General features: G+C 35.3%; 1 protein-coding gene across 2 annotated transcripts in view; it reads left to right on the top strand.

Annotated features, from left to right (window-relative positions):
* Positions 1–17,511, top strand: part of EPRS1 (glutamyl-prolyl-tRNA synthetase 1) — a 67,640-nt gene that overhangs the window by 46,698 nt on the left and 3,431 nt on the right. For both annotated transcript variants that reach the window (XM_036754244.1, XM_036754243.1), the window contains 6 exons: positions 641–796; positions 1,344–1,541; positions 1,904–2,077; positions 12,516–12,676; positions 13,667–13,745; positions 16,890–16,954. In XM_036754244.1, coding sequence (XP_036610139.1) covers positions 641–796; positions 1,344–1,541; positions 1,904–2,077; positions 12,516–12,676; positions 13,667–13,745; positions 16,890–16,954 — 833 coding nt within the window. The remainder of the gene's footprint in view (positions 1–640; positions 797–1,343; positions 1,542–1,903; positions 2,078–12,515; positions 12,677–13,666; positions 13,746–16,889; positions 16,955–17,511) is intronic.

Genomic DNA, 17,511 nt, shown 5'->3' with positions numbered 1-17,511 from the left:
TAATGAAGACCCTATTTTAAGGTGTTACCTGTTTAAGTGGAAGGAGTGCCCACCCTCATGAAATGATAAATCTTTTGAAGCGTCAAATGCATTAGAATTTAAATTTCTTAATTGGAATTTTTTGTCATTTGTTGTTTGTAGTTGAAAATTCTGTCTTTGGTGTGCAACCCAAACTGACAGAAAAAAGTTAGTCACTGTTGGTTAATTTTTATTTACTTATTTTGATTTCTCTAAAATTTTTTAACTGAATGCTCAGTTGCCTTTAGCAGTGCATATATATGAGATATATAGAGAGTATTTTTATGTACACAAATACATACATACACACACACACATAACATACATGCACATACCTAGATCTCCTTTGGCTACTTTATCCCCTAAATTTATAAAATAAAACTTTCAATAGGTATACCTTTATTGTAGCTATTTGGTTTCGATTTGTTTTATGCTGGTCACCAGTTTTAGAAGCCTCCCTTTCCAAGTTTACACTGTTCACTTTTACAAGCCTTTTAAGGGGAAAAAAAAGTCACTATTTTGCAATTTATTTGCAATTTGCATTTCTTTTAACTAAGCTTTTCTAAACTGAAATGAACAAATGTCACACATGTGAAAACACTTATGTTTGCACTATGTATAGGTCCTGCAGATACTTGACCTATATGCTCGAGTGTATGAAGAACTCTTGGCAATCCCTGTTGTAAAGGGAAGAAAAACTGAGAAGGAGAAATTTGCAGGAGGAGACTATACCACTACAGTAGAAGCATTCATTTCTGCCAGTGGAAGAGCAATCCAGGTATTAACTTGGGGTATAGACTTTTATTTAATACATGTAGGTATGACTGCCAAAGAAGTAAAAACAAGAAAATCCGTGAAAAGGTTCTTAGAACTGAAATATTTTAAAATCCTTTCTCTACCATTGTCTTTACTTAGGACTATATTGTTATCAGGTCAAATAAGCATAATTAATACTTAAAAGAAGTTCAATATTAAACATACTTCCTCTGGAATCCTTTCTTGGATTAAACTATCTTTTCCATTTTACTCTCATGTTTTAACTTGATCTTCAAGAAAGAAGTCATGTTCATTGCACCCCTGAATAATGTATATTTTGAATCAACTGAGGTTTTTTATTGCCCTTAAACATATCTATTTTATGAACATAATTTTTTAAAAGAAAGTTTCTAAACTAACGATTAGGTAGAACAGTTAACTTTTTTTGTATGGAAGAAAACTTTTTGAGAATACTAACACTTTCTTGTCAAGGCATAGTTAATTATCTTAACCTTACTAAATAAGTTGCTATGCTTTTTTTATGCTTGCAACTGTTTGCTTTATTTTAGGGAGGAACATCACATCATCTTGGGCAGAATTTTTCTAAAATGTTTGAAATTGTTTTTGAAGACCCGAAGACACCAGGAGAGAAACAATATGCCTATCAAAACTCTTGGGGGCTTACAACTCGAACTATTGGTGTTATGATAATGGTTCATGGGGACAATATGGGTTTGGTCCTGCCACCCCGAGTAGCCTGTGTTCAGGTAAGAAAGATGGCTCCTTTCTTTCTACTTTCAAAAGTGGAATTTTCTAGAACTTTAAAAAATGCATTGTAAATAAGATAATGTAGAACATTAGACAAATTCTTGTTCATTTTAACCATTTTGTATATACGTTTCAATAGTTAATTGCTTTCAGTTCTTCAGATACTTTAAAATAATTTCTGAAGCCAAGTGTTTTCCGTTTCATAGAAGATGCTGTTTATGGGGGTCTGATACTGTCATGTACACTGACTTATGCAAAGTTTTATAGTTGGTTGCAAACCATTACTAATTTAACATAATAAAATAACTTGAGTAGGATGTATTTTTGTATTCTAAGTTTGGAACATTTTGCTGGCTTATAGGTTATTGTTATTCCTTGTGGAATTACAAATGCACTCTCTGAAGAAGACAGAGAGGCATTAATTACGAAATGCAATGATTACCAAAAACGACTGCTCATGGCTAATATCCGTGCCCGGGTAGATTTACGAGACAATTATTCACCAGGTTGGAAGTTCAATCATTGGGAGCTCAAGGTAAATTCCTCTGAACTGTTTCTCCGTATCCAATTTTGTTTCATATTTTGTTCTTTATAGCTGCTTTTTCTAATGCTTGAAAGCTGTATTATTATTCCTCTGTATTTTAAGTGTTTTTAAATGTTTTATTTATATTTATTTAAATGTTTTATTTATAAATGTTTTAAATGTTTTTGGTTAGTAAGAATTGAGCATCCATGTGGTGCTTCACTATATGTATATATGTATATGCATATGTATATGTACATATGTATGTATATACAGAGAGGAGAGTATTCATTTAAAGTTTATACGCATGCTAAATTTTAAATGGTGGGGTTGCTTTAGCTTGTTTTTATTGAAATGAATGTGACAATTAGCCATCCATCTTAAAGCCATGTATGCTTGAGATATTAATGTTTTAATGTAGTTCCATCAGGAATTAGGGTTTCACTGAGTAGATGAACTGTTTTCAAAATATACCATATTATATGTTTCCTTGTTTATCGAATTATGTGTGTAGTTCTTTCACTTTACATTATAATCATTGTCTATGTTGTTTTCTTGACTAATTATTTCACTCTGTTCAAGTAAAACCTTTTGTGCTTCTTGGTACTCATCACATTCACCATTTCTTATATCGTGGATCCTTTACACTCATGTACTATAATTTGCTTAGCTATTTCCCAATCTATGGGCATTTATTTGTTTCCAATTCTTTGTTACATCAAGTGCTGCTATGAATTATTTTGGTGTATATCAGGATTTTTTTCTTCTTAATAGTCTCCTTGAGGTATAAGCCTAGTAACGGAATCTCTGAGTCACAGGGAATGGGTATTTTAGTCACTTTGCATAATTCCAAATTACTTTTCAGGATGGTTGTACTGATTGATAGTTCCACAAGCAATACACTAGTGTGCCTGTCTTCCCACAAGCCTCCAATATTGAGTGTTCCTATCTTTTGTCATCTTTGCCTGTTTGCTAAGTGTTTAGTGAAACCTCAGGGTTGTTTTGATTTACATTTCTGTTATTAGTAATTTGAAGTATTGACATGTTTGCTAATAGTGTGCAATTCTTTTTTTTTAGAGAACTGTTCATATTTTTTGCCAACAGCTATTGGGGCCTGACTTTTGGTCATTTTACACACACACAGACACATAAGCACATAATGTAAAATCTGTTAATTGTTTGTATATCTTGGATACCAAACCCTCCCCAGAGAAATTTGATACAAAGATTTCCCCCCCTTCCGCTGTTTAACCACTTCCTTTCTTAGGTTCATAATTTTCTTTGTATAGAACTTTTTAAAAGTTTCTTGTCGGCAAATATATCTATTTTATCTTTCATAATTGCCTATATCACTCTTTGATTGAGAATACATCTACCCATAGCTCTTTAAGGATCTGCTTCTCTTCTAATTTTTTATGGTGTAATCTTCAATATTGATTTTGCATATCCATTTTTCTCAACCGTTTTTTTCATATAGAGATTTCTTTCATCCGCAATTTATCTTTTCCAGTTTATCAACCAGTGAGTTAGGTCCATTGTTTCTGATTCTCCCTTGTCTAATATGTTCCATTGATCTATGTCTCTATTTTTTAACCAATACCAAATGGTTTTGATGACTGCTACTTTATAATTAAAGGCCTAAAATAGGGAAAGAGGAATTAAAACTGTCTCTATTTGTTGATAACATGATGGTTTACATAGAAAATCCTAGGGAACCAGCAAAGATACTACTTGAAACAGTTAATAACTTCAGCAGAGTTGCAAGCTACAAAATAAACCCTCAAAAATCAATAGCATTTCTGTATAGTAATAACAAAAAAATACAAGAGGCAGTAATAGAAATAGAAATCCAATTCCAAATAACTACAAAATGCATAAAATATTTAGTCATCAGTATACCAAAGCACACAAAATATTTGTATACATTCAGTGATGAAGTGCTCCTTAAATAAAGAACAACTTAAATAGTCGGAGGAATATTCAGTGCTCATGGCTAGGCCATGACATTATAATAAAAATGACAGTATTGCCATAGATAATTTATAGTTTTAATGTTTTACCAATCAAATTATCTAAGGGACACTTAGAACTTGAGAAAATAATAGCAAAATTCATTTGAAAAAATAAAAGCTCTGTAACATAAAGAGAAATGATTAAAAGGGGAAGGGATGAAGGACTTCAAACTATATTATAAACAACAGTCGGGAGCTTACATTCTAATAGAAGATGAAAGAGGAGGTAAGTAATGGAAAGTTGGTTAGGCGGGTTCTAACTCAGAGGCAAAGCTTGGAGATGTCTGGAAGTGTATAATAAGGCTGAGACTGAGCTAAATAAATTGAAAGCTCACTAGTTAGAGAGTTTAAGGCGCCCCAGTGATAGGAGTAGTGGGAAGTGGGAAGAAAAGGCCACAGTACATGTGGTCTGACTTAGGGATGGCCAGAAAGTTGGAGACCTGGCTAGATGTGGTAAAGGCTCTCATGAAACTGGAAAGGATAGCTTATGTGTTGAATGACAGACTCATAATCTCCAAATCCAGTAAACTGGAGTGATATACTAAATCTAACAATGAAATATGAGTGAATATAAAATCTTATACATTAGTTTAAAAAAATCAGCTACATAGGGAGATGTGAATAGCACACCACATAGGAAAAGAGCTAAGGCTTTTAGTTGACTATAGATTATAAAACAACAATGTACTGTGACTGCCAAAAATTCATTGTGAGTTTAGACTACAATTCAGTTCAGTTCAACAAATATTAAGCACCAACAAGACACTAGGTCTTGGGCATACACAAACAAATAGGCATTGCCTTTATTTCTCAAGCCTCAAGGAACTTAGGAACTAATAGGTAAGGTATTATATCCAAATAACTCTAAGGCAAGGCCAAATGTTTTAAATTAAAATACCCAGACAAATTATTATGAGAATTACAGGGAGTGAGAGATCACTTGTAGCCACAAGGATCAGGGAAGTTTTCATAGAAGAGGCAACATCTGTATTGGGTCCCCCAAAAAGGACTTTAACAGGTAGAGAATGGGCTTGAGGGCATAAAAGTGCACTCTTCCCAGGCGTGGTGTAAACTGAGCACGTAAACAGAAGAGGGCAGTAAAAGCTAATAAGAACAGAGGGCAATGAGTATTCCAGCTGTGTTGGAATGGACAGGAGTCCATGTACACAGACAGGAGTCACAAGAACTAAGTCTGGAAAGTTAGTTTAGAACCACATTATGGAAGTCCTTGGATGCCATACTCAGGAATTTGTTTTACCTGGTATTGGAATAGGCACTAGTGAACCAGTGAAGGTTTTTGAGCAGGGATTTATGCAATCAGAATGGGATATAAGGTTTTTTATATGTATGATAAATTAGAAATAATAAACAGAAGGAAGGAGCTAGAAGATAGGGGGATCAGAAGACACTTCATGTAGAAACTGGGATTCTATTTGAGAATTGAATTAAGCTAGGAAGAGGTATGAAGAAGGTATGAAGAGGTAGAGTATTCTAGACATGGGTATTGAGTATGAGAGGCAGTGACATGTCCATAGTTGGGAGATGGAGTTTCTTATTTGAGGAACAGCAAAGAGGCTAGTGGGTATCAGGGGTAAGGGGAAAGGATTGCGGAGTAAGAAGACTGGAAAGGTAGGTGAGTTGGTGAGAGCCTGCACCAATTAGAGAAGGGGATGGAGTATGAAGGAAATGTTACAGGGGTAAAGTTAGCTAGGTTTGGCAGTAGGGGGATGAGAGAAGGGAGTTAAGGATGGCGCCTAGGTCTGAAGCTTGCACGACTGGGTGGATGGTGGTGTCCTCTACAGTATGAGGGAAGCTCAGAAGAGGAGGTGGTTTGGGGAGAAAGATAATGAGTTTGCTTTTCAACATGTTTAAGATGTCTACAGGACATCCAGTTTGGTCTGTATTCTTAAAGCACAATTCCTATTATGTAGTAGGCCCTTAAAAATTGTTTTTGATTGATCGTGTAGGTTAAGTTTATATCCTGCAGTTTAGACGAATTTCCCCTGCCACCCCCCTTTTTTTTGGTTACGGCAATTTGATTTCAGGCAGCTAGATGGTACAATGGATAATGTGCCTAGCCTGCCATCAGGAAGACTCATCTTTCTGAGTTCAAATCTGGCGTCAGACGCTTGCTAGCTGTGTGACCCTGGGCACATCACTTAACCCTGTTTGCCTCACTTTTCTCATCTGTAAAATGAGCTAGAGAAGGAAATGGCAAACCACTGTAGTATCTTTGCCAAGACAACTCCTGAATGGGGTCACAGAGAGTCAGACATGACTGAAACAACTGAATAAAAATGACAGTTGGATTTTCTGACCACATTACTGTGTCATCTGCAAATAGTGTTATTTTGGCTTCTTCCTTTCCAGTGCTATTCCCTTTTCATTTCTTTCTCCTGTTTAAGTACAGCCTGTAGAAGTTCCACTTATATGGGAAGTAAGAAGTAGCACCCTTACTTTGTTACTACTTTTTAGTGGCAGTGCTTCAAATGATTCTGCATTACAAGTTACTTTGGCTTTTGTCTTAAAGTAGAAACTTTTATCTTGTTGAGGAAAAAAGAATCTTATGACATCTATGTCAGCTGTTTTTGATTGTTTCTTAGTATTTTATCACAAATGAATGTTGTTCTTTTTAAATAAATTTTTATATGTAGCTCTTATTTTCACATTGCCAAAATTGCTCCTTGCATCCCTTCTCCCTGGTTAGATTTTTTTCAAAGGCTTGCTCTGTCTTAATCACATGCTTGTCTTGAGTCTTTTTGCTGTTGTCTATATGTTTAATTTTGTTGATTTCCTTCAGGAAATATACATTCTTCCTGATAGAACCTGAAAGGCTGGTAAAAATCTTGTTTCCTCATGAGCAATAATCTTACTGTATAAATTTTCCATGGCTATATGCTGTTGGCTAACATTTAGTATTTTTGCATCTCTTTTCATTAGGGAAATTTGTCTGTAATAATTTTCTTTTTTTAGTGGTTTAATGCCAGATTTGCCTCAAAAAAAGGTACTGGGTAATCTTCTACCACTCTCTATACTTATGAGTAATATATGTACATAGGGATTATTTTATTGATAAATTTAAAAGATTTTTACTGTGAATCCATCCTAACCATAATTGTGAGGTACACAATTATGTACCTGAGTTAGAACCCGCCTAACCCACTTTCCATTACTTACCTCCTCTTTCATCTTCTATTGGAATGTAAGCTCCCAACTGTTGCTTTATAATATAGTTTGAAGTCCTTCATCCCTTCCCCTTTTAATCATTTCTCTTTATGTTATAGAGCTTTTATTTTTTCAAATGAATTTTGCTATTATTTTCTTTTTGGGAGGTGGGGAGAAGCTAGTATTCTTTCTGAGATTATTCTGTTTAAATTGTCAGAACCCTATGACAGAAATTTATTTGTAGATAATCATCAATTTCTTTTAAAATCTCTTAATTTTTAGACTATTGCTTTATTTTACATTCTTGATTTCTTTTGTGTTTGGTTGTTTATTATTTGTGGTTGCAAAAGACAAGACTATTGGACCAAGTAGGGAAACAGAGAATTCAGTGAAATAGATTAGAGAAACAGATTCTTTCTCTGTACGTGAAGCTTCATGACTGTTGGGGCAATTTAACATAGGAATGGAGAAGTTTGAGCATTTGCTGGGAACTTTTAGAGGGGAGTTAAATATTGAATTAAAGGTTAAACTATTTGACTTTTAAGATCCCTTCTGTTTCCATTCACTGATTTTTCTATTCCACCACATGACAATCCTTTCATTTTGAGCTAAATAGCTAGACTGGTTTTTTTCCTCCTACATAACTTTCCCTGTTATTTGTTGGAGACCCTTTTCCTCTCTTACAAAGCAATCATATTTAATATAGTGTAGTAGTACTATGTATGTGCTTTGTTGGAATTCTTCAGATGCAATATGTATCTGGTCAAATTATTTGTCTTGTTGATTATTCATGTAATGTAGTATAAATGTCTCACAACATTTTAGTAGTTGTAAAGGAATATATCAAACCAATTTCTAGGGGATAAATTTTGTTATTTGAATAGTTAAAGTATATCTCTGCTTACCTATTTCTTTTATTAGGGAGGCTAAAGTGAATAATCCAAATGATGTATCCTTACAGTACAATTCAGATAGAGCCACTCGGGATTCTTAGGTTAGGGTAGTTCCATTACATAGTCCTATTTATTTGCTTTATCTATGGATATGGGACACAATTTTGCATCTAGAGACAAATGAAGAGTGACATATTAAAGGAGCAGCTTATTGCTTTCTTCTTGACTTGTGCAAGAATGTAAAACTAGTCTATACTCCTCTACCCCTCACCTCTCTCTACTGTTATCTCTATTACCCTCCTTTCTTTGAGCTTGGATATACAGGGCTGTTGCATTACCAAGTGTTCCTCAAACTTAGAGAGATATTTCCAGTGATGAGTTTGTATCAGTTGTGTGGTCTTCCTGTTTAGAAGTCAAAAAGGTTTAAATTAGAATTGACTAGAATGACTAGAGATAGTAAGTAGTTCTGGATCATAAAAATTCTCTTTTTTTGGAACCATATCTTTTTTTTTTAATATTTTTAGTTTTCAACATTGATTTCCACAAGATTTTTCCCCATTTCTACCCTCTCCCCTACCCTAAGGTAGCATGTATTCTGATTACCTTTCCTTAGTCTGCCCTCCCTTCTGTCATCCCCTTCCCCCTTACTTTCATGTAGGGCAAGGTAGATTTCTATACCCCATTGCCTGTATATCTTATTTCCCAGTTGCATGTGAAAACTTTTTTTTTAAACATTTGTTTTTAGAACTTTGAGTTCCAAATTCTCTCCCTTCTTCCCTCCCCACCCACCCTCCTTGAGAAGGCAAGCAATTCAACATAGGCCACACATATATCGTTATACAAAACACTTCCATAATAGTCATGTTGTGAAAGACGGTTTCCCTCCATCCTGTCCTGTCCCCCTTTATTCAGTTTTCTCCCTTGACCCTGCCCTTTTTCAAAAGTGTTTGATTATCTCTCCCTTTTTCTTTCTCCCATATATTCCTCCCTAATACCTTGATTTTATTTTATTTTTTAGATATCATCCCTTCATATTCAGCTCACCCTGTGCCCTCTGACTATATATATGTATATTCTCTTCAACTACCCTAATACTGAGAAAGGTCTCATGGGTCACAAGTATCATCTTTCCATATAAACAAAATGGTTCAACTTTAGTAAGTCCCTTATGACTTGTCTTTCCTGTTTACCTTTTGATGCATCTCTTGATTCTTGTGTTTGAAAGTCAGATTTTCTATTCAGCTCTGGTCTTTTCACTAAGAAAGCTTGGAAGTCCATATTATGCCTTGGAGCATTATACTCAGTGTTGCTGGGTAGGTGATTCTTGGTTTTAGTCCTAGTTCCTTTGCCCTCTGGAATATCATATTCCAAGCCCTTCGATCCCTTAATGTAGAAGCTGCTAGATCTTGTGTTATCCTGATTGTGTTTCCACAATGCTTGAATTGTTTCTTTCTGGCTGCTTGCAATATTTTCTCCTTGACCTGGGAACTCTGGATTTTGGCTACAATATTCCTAGGAGTTTTCTTTTTGAGATCTTTTTCAAGAGGTGATTGGTGGATTCTTTCAATTTCTATTTTAGCCTCTGGTCAGGGCAGTTTTCCTTGATAATTTCTTTAAAGATGATGTCTAGGTTCTTTTTTTGATCATGGCTTTCAGGTAGTCCAGTAATTTTTAAATGATCTCTTCTGGATCTGTTCTCCAGGTCAGTGCTTTTTCTAATGAGATATTTCACATTGTCTTCCATTTTTTTTTCAATTTTTTGGTTCTGTTTTATAATTTCTTGATTTCTTCTAAAGTCACTAGCTTCCACTTGCTCCATTCTAATTTTTAAGGCTGTATTTTCTTCAGTGGTCTTTTGGACCTCCTTTTCCATTTGGTTAATTCTGCCTTTCAAGGCATTCTTCTCCTCATTGGCTTTTTGGAGCTCTTTCGCCATTTGAGTTAGTCTATTTTTTAAGGTGTTTTCTTCTATTTTGGGGGTTCTCCTTTACCTAGCTGTTGACTCATTTTTCATGATTTTCTTGAATCACTCTCATTTCTCTTCCCAATTTTTCCTCTACTTCTCTTACTTGATTTTCTAAATCCTTTTTGAGCTCTTCCATGGCCTGAGCCCAATTCATATTTTTCTTGGAGGCTTTTGATGTATGACCTTTGACTTTGTTGACTTCTTCTGGCTGTATGTTTTGATCTTCTTTGTCACTAAAGAAAGATTCTTTAATCTGAATCCTTTTTTGCTGCCTGGCCTGCTCATTTTCCAAGCCAATTACTTGACTTTTGAACTCTTTGTCAGGGTATGACTGCTTTTAGAGTGGAGAGTGCTTTGTCCCAAGCTTCAGGGATTTTGCTTTGCTGTTTTCAGAGTTATTTCTATTCTGAGGTGGCATGATGTTCCTCTCCTGGCCTGTGCTCTGGTCTGTGAGTGCAGGCATGCCTATCTGCTCTGTAACTACCAGGAGGACTCCTTCTCCACAGCCACCACAAAGCTCTCCCACAGCAAGTGCTCCTCCTCCCCGAAGAACTGCCAACCAGGACTAGGGCCCAGATCCAAGCAGGGCAAAGCAAGAGAACCTTGCCTCAGCAACAGTAAAGGGATCCTGCACTCCCGCTCTGATCAGCCACTTGATTCCCCCCACTGTCTGGGCCTAGAGCTCTGGAAGCAGCTGCTGCTGCTGCTGCCGCCGCCGCCGCCGCCGCCGCTGCTGCTGCTACCACCACCACCTGCGCCGCTGCAGCCAGTTCTGCTGCCCCCACTTTGGCTTGACCACACACTTCTCTCACCCAGATCTAGCCGTTTTCCCACTGACCTGCTCTGTTGTCTTTAGCGTTTGTGGGTTGAGAAGTCTGGTAACTGCCACAGCTCAGTGATTCAGGGCCCTCAGGCCTGCTTCATTGGTCTACTTAGGCCTAGTCTGTGCTGGCACGGCGCATATCGGGCTGTGCTCCTCTCCCAGCAGGGTGTGATAGACCCTTCTCAGCTACCATCCAGGCCGTCTTGGACTGGAGACTTGTTTCCCTCTGTTATTTCATGGGTTCTGTAGCTCTAGAATTTGTTCAGATCCATTTTTTACAAGTGTTTGGAAGGATTTGGGGGAGAGCTTAAGGGAGTCCCTGTTTTCAAGCTGCCATCTTGGCTCCGCCCCCGAACCATATCTTTTTATTAAGGTATGAATACATGCATGCATGAAAAAGCATTTACCTAAGTGCTTACTATGCCTACTATGAACCAATCACCATGCTTAGTGATACAGATATAAAAGTCTAAACAGTTACTGCTCTTATAGAGCTCATTCCAATTGGGGTAGATAACACATAAAAGAAAATTTAGCTGCAAGGCAAATGAAAAAGAAAAAGCCCTATTTGTATGTGCATTATTTATAAACAATACCAGTACACTATCCTAAAATGTTATTTAGTGGACAAGTTATTAGTTTGTTGTTTTTTTATTGTAGGATTTTGCAAAGAAACTGAGGTTTCTTTTGATTAATATGCTATTATGATTTTAGAGATGACTGGGATGGTAGAATTAGAATCTGTTGTTCTGCTAACTTTTAGAGGTCACTCATCCCTTGAGTGATCATTATTGTGAATAGCCCATAGAGACTGCCAAGTCTTGGGCTCATAGGACTTTTTTTTTTTTTGCTGGTCATAGTCCAGTAAACATTTATTAAGTGCCTGCTATATACCTGGCTATAGTCTTAAACTATCCAGTCCTACACATACTCATGAGTCTGTTGTGTATTGGTTGGTTGTTTATACTTTTCTTTATTGAAGTTTTGCATAGTTTTGAATAAATATGATATTTTTTCATAACTGATGGTAGAGTTGTTGGAACCCTCAGAATCTCTGTTTTCTTGCATTGCCAAATAGAATAGGAGCATCTTAAAGATTTAGAAATTACCTAATAAATGAGAATTCATTACATAGTGATCTTTGTGATGATAATCACATATTATCTTTACTCAATAACTCCCCTATATCCTTTCGTAATTTTGCAGAAGTTCATTGTTCAGTTGTTTTAGTCATGTCTGACCATTCATGACTCCATTTGGAGTTTTCTTGGCAAGATACTAGAGTAGCTTGACATTTCCTTCTCCAGCTCATTTTAGTGATAAGGAAACTGAGGCAAACAAGGTGAAGTGACTTGCCCACAGTCACACAGATAGTGAGTGTCTGAGGTCAGGGTTGAATTCAGGTCTTCCTGAATCCAGACCTGGTGCAGTATGCACTGTGCCTGCCACCCAGCTTCAGAGACTAGAGAGAGAAAAAAATGTGTGTTTATGTATACATAAACTTGTCTTTCTTATTGATTCTTGACATGCATGTAATTGCTGGTGTTGTGTGTATGTGTATTTATGTTGTATTTGTCTTTAAATTTTCTAGGGAGTTCCGATCAGACTTGAAGTAGGGCCACGGGATATGAAGAACTGTCAGTTTGTAGCAGTCAGACGAGACACTGGTGAAAAGCTGACAATTGCTGAAAAGGAAGCTGAAACGAAGCTTCGTGACCTTTTGGAGGATATCCAGGTTAACCTTTTCAAAAGGTTGGAGCCTTACAAACTATCTAAGATATATGATAATAAGTTCTTTAAAAATGATGCTTAGTTTTTAGAGAAGAAATTTTACAGGCCCTCTTAATTGTTCTTCCCTTCATCCCCATCCCAAATAACATTTTTCATTATTTTCTTTCATTTATTCTGTGACTGTTTATAAACTATGTTTGGATTTGAGCAAATACTGATAAAAGACAGATTAGGACAGTGGTACTTAGATAAAGGAAAAAATAAATCACAAAATATTACTATTTACATTGAAAGCATTTAATGTTTTACAGCATGAGATGAAGCTAATTTTATGTTGTAATCATCAAATTTAATCTGACCAGGATGCTGGTTTGGACTTTTAGCTCCAAGAAACCAAGACCTTTAACCTGCCATAGCCATTAAATTGATTCATTTATATGAGTAAAAAGTAGAATTGCCAAACGAGCTTTCACTTTAAGGCGTTTATGTGGTCCCAGGAAGCTACAGAATGCAAAAGTGAGAATATGTATTGAGGGTTTACTACCATACATTCTATGCCATTCGTTTGTCTGGAGGGGAGTGGAATGAATTATTATGATTAATATGTGAAAGTGAAAAAAGAAACATATAATAAATTCTTGGGCTTCCTATTGAACCAATTAAATTACTAAAATTTTCACACTTTTAAGTTCTTAGAGAAGAGACTAGCATGTTAGGTCAAACTAATAAGAATACTGTACACTCAAGGAACATTTTAAGCTTTCATTTGGTTCCTAAAACAACCATTTCACGTGGTATTCTTATTTTTCAGATGAGGAAATTGAGGCTCAGAGACTGTGACTGGTAAATGGTCACATAGCTAAATAAGTAGCAGAACCTGGATAAGAATAGAGGTCTGCTTCCAAGTCTGTTGATATTTTCCAACTTGTTTACCACCTCCTGTTGTTATCATAAACTGGCTACAAGTGTTGGTGAATAGAAGGAAATATTTATTCATTCTTTTCTCTTTAGAGCATCTGAAGACCTCAAAACTCATATGGTTGTAGCCAGTACAATGGAAGAATTTCAGAAAGTATTGGATTCTGGAAAGGTAAAAGATTTTGAAAAATTTTAAAACCTTCATGTAGATGAATTAATATTTAATTGATCTTTTTAAATACTCTTGGAACTATATGATTGACTTTTTATAATTAGATGAGGTGGTGTATGTGTTATGGCAATGTTCTTTTTCCTGAGGATTGCTATGAAAAAATTTTTTCTGTATGAGGTTGTTCAGATTTGCATACTGTGTAATGAATAAGTGATATAATAATGTGTTAACACATTTAGGCAGTTGATATTCCTCAATGTCTAATGTATGGACAGCTACAGAATCCTTTTGTAAGTGTGATTCTGTCATTTAATGAGTGAAGAAACTCAGGACCAGTGAGGTGACAACTTGTCCAAACTCACAGTGCCTATTAGTGGCAGTGCTTCAGCTAAACCCAGGTGTCAGAATATCTGATTTAGTGTACTTTCCACCATATCATCCTTTCAAAACCCACATAAAAAGTCAGCTGAATTTTTGTTTATGACATGTCTATTTTTCCACAGAGGGGATTGATAAGTCCTTTATTAAGCACTCAAAATATACTAGGCACTATTCTGAGTACCAGGGATAAAAATACAAGCAGACAAAATAGTTAATGTTGTGTGTAGCTTTGAGTTAAGCCCCAAATTGAATTGACTGCCTTGTAAAATAGTGAATTCATCATAACTGAGAGTTATGAAGCACATACTAGACCATCTAATAAAAAATGTAAGGTAGATTCCTTCATTGGGTGGGACATTGGACAAAGTCCCTTCTGTCAGTAAGATTCCATATCAGTGATCATTTGGACATGGGTCCTCATCTGTAAATTAGTTACTAAGGTCGCTTCCCATTCTTAGTTTCTTCAATCACATTTTTCAAAATTTCCCATCCTTCCTATGTATGTGGCTTCCTTAGATAGTTCTGTCCTTATTCAAGCCCTTTTTCTTCTGTCAGATGACCATACGATGGCTATACCACCTGCATCAATGGAAGGGTGTTGAAGTCAGCTAGCTGACCAGGGGAGGTTTGGGTTTCTCTTTTTTTTTGTTTGAAGAATGTACATCCTATGTGTCTTCTTTGCATTTAGTTTATCACTTAAGACATTTTCATTTCCTTTACTGTAGAAATAATGTCTATCGGTTACTTTAAAAAAAGTAATCTCTTTATGCTGAATGAGTTAATAAATTAGCTTATAGGGCAATTTTAGTTATCATGGTAATAATAACCATGGCTTTCACAGAAACTATCTTTTAAGGCTAATTAATAGAAGATAAGCCATTGTAAGCATTTTAGCTCCTAGTTTAAGCTCGACGGCAACTGAATTTCAGATATAGGTCCAAAGCATATGTTTTAGGCACTAAAAGTTTTTGTATTTTCTATTATTTGGACCCCCTTTCCTGTCTCATCCCCACAGTGTTTTAAGAGGTGGTAACCATCAAAAAATTTCCAAGACTGGTATAAATATAGGTGTTGTGCTTTTTTATGAGGGATACAGATAAAATATAATTTGATCATTGTTAGGTATCTAGCTATTCCAATATTTGATTTTAAATTTGTTTTTTTTCAAACTTCTTAAAATCTGATTGTGCTTGGTTTGCTTTTAGGAGTTATTCCAATGTAGAATGCTTTAATTAACAGAACTATTATGCACTATTATGCAACGTAGATGTCACAAATGTATGTATTTCCACTGTACCCATTCAAACAGATTTCGTTGTACATTTAAATAAACGTTAATAGAGTATGAATGTGCTCTCTATTCCTAATTATAGGTAGAATGCATACCACTATTATATCTCATGTTTAATATTGCTTACTGTGTACACATGTAATATATAAACATAACGTTTACCTTTGTTAGTGATAGTTGTTTTTTATGTATAATTTTAAATCTCTTAAGAACTTAGTGAGATGTCATGTCTTTAACATTTCCCATTAAAATAGTTTCAACAAACTATAGCAATTGCTAATGATGGGAATTTTTCCAGTTTAATGTTAAATTAAGCTTTCGTGTTAACCAAAAACCTTTCAGTAACTGAAGTAAAGCTAAAATTATAATGACAATGAACTTTTGTATAGCATTTTTAGCTTTATAAAATGCTTTCTGAATAACTCTGTAAGGTATAGAAAGTGTGAAGTATTATGTCAGCATTTTATAGAAAAGGAAACTGAGGGTCACACAGGTCGTCATTGTGTTGTCAGGGACAACAATGTCCCTGGTCATATAACTAATAAATGTTGAAATTGAATTTAAGCTAAAAATTCATAGTATTTCTTGGCAATGCACAGAATTTGTGTTTTACAATGGTATTTTGGATAAGCTCTTATGTATTACATTTATTTTTGTCACCTCAAAAATTATAACATGTTTAAGTATACATATTTTAAACAATAGCAATGAAAAGTATTAGGTGTATTTTTGCTCTTGGTTTTTAAGATGAACCCACGCTTAGGACATAGTGATTTCCTTAAAATTAAGGGCTGTAACTGCCCACTGGTAATAAAACTATTAAAATATTATTGAAATAGTATCAGATATTAAAATATTAAGTTAGTTACTGAATTAACATTTTAAAACAAAATACATAGGGATATATTTTCTGTAAGAAGGGATTATTTGTAACTAAACCATGAACAGTTTTCCTGTCGCTGTATAATTAAATATGATTGGCCTTCCTCCGATCTTCCCCCTTTTCTAATTCATTGTAAACAATACTTTTTGTAAATGTTAGAGTTTTTAATCCTTTTTGTTTGAGTTGGTGCTAATGATTTACCAAATATCAACACAAAGGGGGCAAGTTTCAGTTTTTGATCTGATGGTATGTCGTAGTAACTGTTGTAAAGAAAGCGAGAATGGCAACTACATGTATGAATGTGAATATATATGTTTCTCTAGATGAGGGGGAAAACAAAAGGGGCATGGCCCATTCCACTCCACCTTCCCCTTCCCTCATATCTTTCCTGGTATGTTCTAGCAAATTTATTATAAAGGTGTTGTGAACTTGATTGTGGCATAACGCCAGGTTGTGATGATGTCAGAACCAAAACAAGGTCGAGAAATACTACTTGATAGTTTTAAGCGATTCAATACCAAACATAAATGAAATGTTTTATGGAACACAGCAAATAACCATTTTTTTTCTTCACTATACCCCACCTTAGATTGCTCAGATTCCTTTCTGTGGGGAAATTGACTGTGAAGACTGGATCAAAAAAACTACTGCCAGGTAAACTTATTCATAAGTACAACTTAAAAGCGCAAGTGACTTAGAAATGATTTTAAATATTCATTCTCCTTCAATATCAATTCATGCAGATTTAGCACTTGTTGGGGTTAGATGTTTTTGTGTGTTTGGGATCTGATTTTAAGCTTTCTTATGATGCTGATTCACTTCAGCAAAATAGGTTTAAGGCTCTGACTTATGTATAACACCACTAGGCAAACACTGACACTGGCTTCTTGGAACTTACACGTCATGAGTACTTCAGATGAACAAGACTGTGCCCTCACTGTTTTTTTTTTTAAACAGAGGTTTAAATATCAACTTTATAAATTTATGTTTGAGTCCATAATGTATAATATAGTAGTCCGTCAATGAGAATTTAAGCACTTACTAATTTCCAGATACTGATAGGCTCAGAGAATACAAAGGCAAAAATGAAACAACCTTGCCCTCAAGGTGCTTACATTCTATCTGGGGAAACAAAATGAACACATATAAATAAATGTAAAATACAAAGTCAGTGGTGGTTTCAGGTAGGGTTGTGAAGCACTGGTAGCTTG

This window comes from Trichosurus vulpecula, chromosome 4 (assembly GCF_011100635.1).
Source record: "Trichosurus vulpecula isolate mTriVul1 chromosome 4, mTriVul1.pri, whole genome shotgun sequence".
Classification (NCBI taxonomy): Eukaryota; Metazoa; Chordata; class Mammalia; order Diprotodontia; family Phalangeridae; genus Trichosurus; species Trichosurus vulpecula.
This window is presented reverse-complemented; position numbering and strand designations above follow the sequence as displayed.